This window comes from Erpetoichthys calabaricus, chromosome 4 (genome assembly GCF_900747795.2).
Source record: "Erpetoichthys calabaricus chromosome 4, fErpCal1.3, whole genome shotgun sequence".
NCBI classification, from domain to species: domain Eukaryota; kingdom Metazoa; phylum Chordata; class Cladistia; order Polypteriformes; family Polypteridae; genus Erpetoichthys; species Erpetoichthys calabaricus.
In genome coordinates this window covers 199,837,339-199,845,630 of record NC_041397.2, presented here as the reverse complement: position 1 = coordinate 199,845,630, position 8,292 = coordinate 199,837,339, and the positions used below count along the sequence as shown (strand labels likewise).

The 8,292-nt window shown below is 35.2% G+C and overlaps 1 protein-coding gene across 3 annotated transcripts in view; it reads right to left on the bottom strand.

The window, feature by feature from the left end:
• The window catches only part of LOC114650499 (collagenase 3-like), a 47,245-nt gene extending 39,323 nt beyond the window's left edge, over positions 1 to 7,922 (bottom strand). Inside the window, exons 1-10 of one of the 3 annotated variants that reach the window (XM_028800163.2) lie at positions 7,763 to 7,919; positions 6,845 to 7,086; positions 5,908 to 6,056; positions 4,932 to 5,057; positions 4,663 to 4,824; positions 4,181 to 4,307; positions 3,610 to 3,743; positions 1,724 to 1,883; positions 1,525 to 1,628; positions 625 to 1,040 (exon numbers count right to left, since the gene is read on the bottom strand). In XM_028800163.2, the coding sequence (XP_028655996.1) occupies positions 940 to 1,040; positions 1,525 to 1,628; positions 1,724 to 1,883; positions 3,610 to 3,743; positions 4,181 to 4,307; positions 4,663 to 4,824; positions 4,932 to 5,057; positions 5,908 to 6,056; positions 6,845 to 7,086; positions 7,763 to 7,867 (1,410 nt within the window). In that variant the 5' untranslated portion in view covers positions 7,868 to 7,919 and the 3' untranslated portion in view covers positions 625 to 939. Of the gene's footprint in view, positions 1 to 624; positions 1,041 to 1,524; positions 1,629 to 1,723; positions 1,884 to 3,609; positions 3,744 to 4,180; positions 4,308 to 4,662; positions 4,825 to 4,931; positions 5,058 to 5,907; positions 6,057 to 6,844; positions 7,087 to 7,762 lie in introns of those variants that run through there. The other 2 variants (XM_051927083.1, XM_051927084.1) reach the window with 2 other exon arrangements.
• Between the last annotated feature and the right edge of the window lie 370 nt (positions 7,923 to 8,292).

The following is an 8,292-nucleotide window of genomic DNA, read 5'->3' as shown; positions in this document are numbered from 1 at the left end:
GCAGCTTTGCCCTCCTCCTCCCGACTCTGCTGCCACCTTTGGTTTTGGACTCTTGTCACAGAGTGGCAACTGTTGTGTGCTTCATTCGTTTATATGGATATAGTCCCAAGGACCGCTTCTTAAAGGCCCTTGATTATTACAAGAATTTCATGCTAAACATCCAAATAAATGCAAAGAACATGGCCTTAGAACAGGGACTCTGTTATGGTTTATACACTTTCACATTTTTTCTCTTTGAATATATTTTTTCCTTGTAAAAAACTTTAATAAATTAAATATGTCCATCCATTTTCCTAACCCACTAATCCAGGGCGGCATCATGAGGCAGCTGGAGCCTATTCCAGCAATCATAGGGTGCAAGGCAGGAACAACCCCTGGACAGGTCACTGACAAACACACATACACTTCCACACAACGACCAGTTTATTTAACTTGCTTGTTTTTGGACTGTGGGAGGAAACCAGAGAACCTGTAGAAAACCAACATAGAGAGAACACGCAGACTCCTCACAAGAAACACCCAGGACGCAAATCACAGTCTCCTTACTGTGGGGAATTACCCCTATTGATGTTTAATTTTTTCCCACTCTTGAAGCCAATAACTAACATAACACTCTTAACACTGTTGTTCAGGTAGAATAATTTTTATATGTAGATATGTAGAGAAAACAAATTTGAAAAAAGATTTAAAACAAAACTGAAGAAAGATTCAACAGAATTTTATGTTTTTTGTGCACATTTCAATAAATTAATTACAAATATTCATAATTCATTTTTTTTCCACTTAAGAAGACAACATCGCACATAATAATTTATCAGTACAAAGCACAACAAATAAAATTGATAAAATACTAAATACAATCAGGTATAAAGTGCAAGATGTTTAGTACATCTTAAATAAGTGAAATCATGCTATAAAAAAGGGCTGCTTCTTTTTCTTCTAACAACCCAAGAAATAATTGGTAGCCAAAACACGAATAACTCTCTTGGACATCATGTTGTACTCAAACATTCTTGAGCCACTGAAGAAGTACATTAAGCCTGTAAAAAAATAAAAAATAAATATTTGAAATTAAAAACACATTACATGTTAGACAGTTCCATCACAAATGTTTAGATAAGATATTTTGTTACATTTTAGAAGATTAATAACTTCCAAAGCACCATTTAAATGTATAATACATACTGTACTGTCCCTAGTGGCTGGTAACGCATACTGGCAGATTGGAGGACTTGCCAGTTAAGCAGTGTGGGCTTACTTTTTATTTACTATATATAAATAAAATTAATTATTATTACTATTTTGAGTACAGACTCAGCCTGGCCTATTCCTTGTTATACCGCTTATGCTTTTTCTAACTCATTTCAGTGCCTTGCCAGCCACACAACCTGTCATAACACATGTTGTTATATACTGATATGTTCTATAAAATTAAATTACTCTTTGTAACACGGTACAGTATATAGCATTTAAAACAAATGCAGAAGGCAGCACTTTTTCTTTGTACATATACAATATACTTACCGTTATCTTCAACAGCAGCATCAACTTTTCCACCAATTCCAGGAAAACCGCTTTCTATTGACTTGGGATACCCTTTGTCAATTCTTCGTCTGGCCTCATCATAACTGAAATTTTTTAAAGGCAAGTAGTGTTAGCTATAATTATAGTTTTAGCTTTTCCTTTGCTTTAATGTTTTTCTTTTTAGATATGAAACATCTACCTGTAGTATTTGTTTCCAACAAAGATTAAAACCTTCCCAGTGTTTTCATTATAGAGTGCAGCATCAATCTTATTGATCCCTGCTGGAAGTCCAAACTTCTGCATACTTTGTGGATAGCCTTGTTGGATGTCATATCCAAACAGAGCCCAGACTTGGTTTCCTGCAAAAAAAAAAAAGAAATAAAAAGGGTTATTCATTAACATATGATGAAAACAATTTTGTTATCTATTTTGTTTGTTTGGTTCTTAACAGTACATCATTATTTCAATTTCCTTCAGTTTCCTGAATTTTATGATACAGTAAATAACTTTATTGTTTACGTTTGTTGGCATTGATGGTGAAAAAGATCTTATGTAAGGAGCATATCTATAGAATCTGTGTTATGCATTGCCAAGGTTTTACTTCTACAAAAAATAAACCACCAAAGCTTACAGAAAATATCTTTAGAAAATGATGCCCTCAGGTATGGAGACGTTTGGCTGAACTGTTCCTTCATCTGGTAGAGATCCCAGATGGACAGGATATAATCCTCAGCTTTTTTAAAAACCTTTGCCCTTTTGCCCACCCTTAATGGATTCAGTTTAGCATTATGAATACAGACAGCACTCTAGTTGCAGACAAGCACTGAATGCCCTTCACCAAAGGTCCTAGAAGCCCATATTCTTGTTTGCTTACCACAAGACTAGCAGTGCATCATTACTACCTAAATATATTTGCTTGGTCAAAGTGTATTCAACCTCTATGACTGAATCTCTTGCTTGTCATGAATCTAAAGTAAAGCTGTTGGCTGTAATTTTTACAATGCTAAGGTGATTTGACAGCAACGATTCATTAGTGGCTGTACTACAAGTTTTTTACCAGATGGTGGTGGTGAAGCAGGAGGTAGGTTCTCAGAAAAAGCTTTCAGTTTACTCATCAATTTACATTTCCATCCCCTCTTTTAGACATGAATGAAAACAATCAAGACACGAGTTCAAAATTATGTTCCTTCATCATGTTTCAGTGCTCACCTTTCATGATGAGCTTAAAAATTAGCGTTACAGTGAGATCTGAGAACAAAGCTACTGCTGCTTCAAATTCAGATGACCTTGTTTTGAGAGCTTATCAAGGTATGAAGCCATCTTTACACTTTCAGTAGAGAGGTGTTGTGGGCATGGACCCTTCTAAGAGATTCATAGCAGAACAAGGGGTTTTATATATTACATTATATCTAGAAATGATCCAGGTGCAAATGAGGGAAAAAAACTATACATAGCACCATTATAACCCTCATCAGGACAAGTGAAAAACGATCCAAAGACATGCAGGTTAGGTGTAGTGACCTCTGATACATGTGCATGTTTATGTTCATCCTGCGATGGGCTGTCCAAGGATTGCTGGAACAGGCAGACCCTACTTTGATAGGTGGATTTAGAAAATGGATGGATGGATGGATGGATGAGAAGTGGTTTGTCATTGTAAATAAATTTTTTTATCAATATCCCATCATTCTCAGTAAAGCAATCAATGTAGACGAAATGCAATTTTTTTGTTATCTTACAGTAATACAGTTTTCCAATGTATTTTCAATAACCTTTCAAACTTTGGTAATTTCTACTTGTCACAGATCAGCACCCTGTTTAGTATATTAAGACTATGGTTGCTGAATAAAATTTGGAGTCCTTGTATCTGAAATGGGAGCGGCAGACTCGTAAATACATTGAAGGCATTACTTTTGATTGCTTGTGCATGTGTATGTGTTTTATGGGGCTATTTCCCCTGCAATTATTTGCAGTCTTTCAGTATGATGGGTGTGCTGTTTTTTTTTTTATTCATGGTGTTGTACACATTTGAACTATGACATATCGTGTGTTTTATTGATAACTCAGACAGAAAAAAGAAATTACCTTTAAAGAGGTAGACTAAATCACGCTCTCTGCTTTCATATGCTGCATCAATGTCATCAGGCAATTCGGGCCAGAAAGATTTAATGGTGTACTGTTCAACATTGGCCATGAAGGGGCTTTTTCGCCAAAAGAACCTTAAAGAAAAACATAATATGAAATTAAACTATTATCATTGCTTACTGGGGAGTACATAGGAGTGATGGGACTACAAGCATAACTGCATAAAATGGGCAGACTCTGATCAAATTTAAATAGGTAAGAATTGATTCGATGATATGTGAAGTGGCTGTACTGTTGAACCTCCTTTTATAAAGCCCATTATGCTGTTTTGTTTTTTAACATTTTTTGAGGAAATGTAACCACAATGCAAGCAATATTGCTGTACATTTTTGATAATAATAAAATAATGAATTCAGCTATTATTGAATTATTTGTTTTACAACTAAGGCAAATGATCTAAAAAAAACATCCTAGCAAATGTACTTTAATGATATTCTCATTGCTACATTAATTGTGTGTGTTTGACAATTTAGTGACTGTTCCTGTAAACATGAAGGCTCCTTGCTCTTACCTGTCTTTAAAGAGCATCATTTCTCCCCGCAAAGTGGTCACAGCATTCAAAGATAGGTTTGGATCACAAGCATTTGGAGTTTTTGGGGCATCAGGCACTGGATTGTTTGGAACATTGGGGTTAGAACCTGTTAAAAAATCATAAAATTAAGCTGGATTTAACAAGTTTGTGGTTTATTCTAAAACGTTTTGTTGATCAAAATGTAAAAATATTAAAATAAGATTGATTTACTTATCCCTGGAAAGCATAATAAATGATCAAATAGATGCTTAATTTAATTCACATGAGACTAGTAGCGTCTTTTCAAATCTTAATTGGAAATAATAAAAGTATAAAACTGATTATATTTGAATGTTTGGTAGTGAGCCTCAAATAGTCAACCAGCAGCTAAAAAGACAGAGTTGTTTGAAAATAATCATTAATGGGAAAACTACTGTATCTAATTATTAAAATGTATTTTTATATACACCAATGATACTAACCATAGAGTGACTCGATCCCTTGAATATCATCCTGTGACAAAGAAAACGTTCCAGGGTTGACATAGCTGTAAATTGGGTACATCAATGCACCAGGGTCGTTTGAGTGACCCAGACCCAGAGCATGACCAAACTCATGGGCAGCGACAAGGAACAAGTTATATCCTGAAATACAAAATTGTGAACAGTTTTGTACAAATTCCCTCATCACATTTCTCAACTGATTGATCTACAATATCTTATTGTAAGATGTAGTTGTGTTTATATGTTACCTGCTGATCCACTTGTAAATGTTTCATCTTCATCAAAATGAGTGTCACCTCCAATGCCATCTGAAGGTGCAAAGGCATGAGCTAGAAATCCTCCAGGGCCATCAAAGGGAGAATTATCACCATGGTCTGAAAGAGAAAGAGAGAAAGATGTATTGATATTTATATGATTAGTGTTATCTGAGTGTTAATATAACAATGCAACCTTAAATAAGTTCAATTGCAGCCACAGTAATTACATTCCTTGTTAGTCTATATTTCATTGAGCTCAGTACTGCCTCTTTAGCACCTTCCGAGATACAGGATAGGAGTGCCGTCTAAACCACTGGCTCAGTGGATACTAGATGTAATATACCACATGTCCATACTTCCAATACATTCTCAGAACCAATTTTTTTTTACTGCCAAGTTACTTGGTGCCAGAAACACTTCTGTCAATACCGGGCACAAACCACGAACAAACGTAGAAGAAGGTGTCAATTGATCACAAACCATCCTAAATTGCTCATTTTCTGAACATCAACTAAAGTTAAAGAAATCAAATCAGTTCCTTTCAGACATGGGAAGCAGTGGAAATTCTATGCAGGGTGTAAGTGTCTGAAGTTGTGAGGTAGATCCTCTAACCACTATAACTAAGTTAAAATATAATTTATTCAATATATTTATTTATTTAAGTCATTATTACATATCTTTTGGAAAAGGGGTTTGCAAAAGTCAAGATATATGCAGTTCATTATATTTTAATATTTGTTAGGGCAGTGGAAATGCAGAGAAAATTTAGAATAAAATGCTCAAAGTAAGTTGAAAGCAATAAGCTTACTTAATCTATAAATGCCATTGTTTTAAGTGTAGCAACAAATCAGCCACAGCATAATAAAAGCATACTAATCTCTTTAACAACAATGAATATCTATTGTTAATATCATTTATATTATATGTATCTATCGTTTCAAATATTTGCTGGATTATTTATAGTTACCTCCAGTAACAAATAAGATCATAATATCAGCTGTCCCGCTGTAGATTTGGGTGATTTTCAAAGGCGTCACCTTAGTCCAAACCGCAAAAGCTTTCTCTATTGCTTTGTCTACATCTGCTTGGGGCATGTCAGGTGTGTAGTTTTCAATTCTACAAAAGAAAGAAAGTAAATATTGATACTTAATGACATTCATAAGTTTATTTTGAACCTTAAAAAGACTGTTGCACACACACCTTAAGTCAGTATTGAAAACATTTGTTGAATTATACTAAACTGCTAAAATATAATTCCTATGCGTATGTCTTTGAAATGATTACATGTCATGCATCCTTCAATTTATGCTGTAACAACACTCTAAAGAGGACTCTTGGACTTCATTACATGAACATTAAGTCCGGCTACTACATCAAAGCTCTGCTTTTAATACACCGTCTTGTGAAAGGAGAACACACAAGGATATTATTAATGCTCATGTAAATCAAAAAATGTTAGAAAGGAGTGTAGTCCATCCATCCATTTTCCAACCCGCTGAATCCAAACACAGGGTCACGGGGGTCTGCTGGAGCCAATCCCAGCCAACACAGGGCACAAGGCAGGGAACCAATCCTGGGCAGGGTGCCAACCCACCGCAGGACACACACAAACACACCCACACACCAAGCACACACTAGGGCCAATTTAGAATCGCCAATCCACCTAACCTGCATGTCTTTGGACTGTGGGAGGAAACCGGAGCGCCCGGAGGAAACCCACGCAGACACAGGGAGAACATGCAAACTCCACGCAGGGAGGACCCGGGAAGCGAACCCGGGTCCCCAGGTCTCCCAACTGCGAGGCAGCAGCGCTACCCACTGCGCCACCGTGCCGCCCAAGGAGTGTAGTCTTTTTTCTTTATTAAGTAAAGTAACTAGTAGTTTCTTTGTAGTTCATTAATTACCTGTAAGTGAGGCTATTTTTGTTCCATTTTAGAGCACCAGGAAATGTGGAGTAATGAGCCACATCAGGGACGCCACATCTTGATTTTTTCATAACCTCCAGGGTATTAGAATCCAGTGTACCAGTCACTTGGAGGCCAAAGAATTTCTGCATCTCTTTGAGTTTTTCAGTCAATTCATTACTGCGTCGTCTGAAGTTAGGTCCAGAGCTAGAGGTAAGGTTGTATAATTTTTGAAGGTACTCCTGATAGAAAAAGGAACAAAATAACAAAAATGATTTCAATTAAGCATGAAGATGAAACATTTATATAAAATGAATGATGAACAACAATCAAACTTACTACTAGTACAATTATACAAATTCTTTGGAAAATTATAAATGTACACATAAAATGAAGTCACTTCACTTTTATTAGAAAAAATAATTTTAAGAGAAGTATGAAATATAGGAAAGGAAAAACTGTCCTAGCAAGAGCTGTGATAGATTAAAAAAAAGTTCACAACAGCACACATGCCTAAATTCTTCAAGAAAAATAATTCATACATATATTCTTCAGATTGATATTAAAATACGTAACAATTTAAAAATATCAGCAGGGATGTTATCATTTTTATTATTACAAACAATGTCATATTTATTCTCTTTTAATTTTACCTGTAGACACAACTGCATTTCAAAATGCAGGTTATTACAGGACTGGTAAATGTCAGTGACATCTGGTATTTAAGTTACAAGTATGTTCAAGTGTTTTTCTGCCACTAAGTATTTAAAGGCAGAGCTTATTGCGATACCCATAATAACTACAAAAATAAATACTTGCCTGGCTGTTTTCTCTCAGTTTAGATTCACTATATGGCTAATACTTCACTTGTAAATTTACTCTAGTTAATAATTGGTACTGAAAACTAAATGACTTTACCTGTGCAAATTCAGTATTCTCTTCTTCAGTGTTGTCCCGCAATATTGGGACAGCATATGCTGCTGCCAGGAAAGCAACAAAATACAGGATCTTCAAAGACTGCATTGTGCCTTGTGTGTACGACTGAGGTGGTCTGTAATGGTGCCTGACAGCCCTTGCCTATTATATAGTGTGTAAGACTTCACCAGCAGACTGTTATGCAATAGAATTAGTCACTTGAATGTTGAGTAAATGTTGAGAGGATGTTCTGTATAGGTAATGATTTAATTGTGTAATCCAAAGAAAAATCAAAACAGAGAAAACATTATTAGAAGAACATTTCACTGGTCTAATATAATATATAATTCAGTAAACCTGAATATAAATTCAGATCTTTATTCATATCTGAAAATGATCACTTTTATAGGTTTTCAAATTCCTTTTAAGTGTAGCTTTGATAGACTAAAAATATGCAACCAAAAAGATTTGTATTATTTTCACAAAAATAAAACTTATCACTGCCACCTGAATACTGCAGCTGATATTCTTTT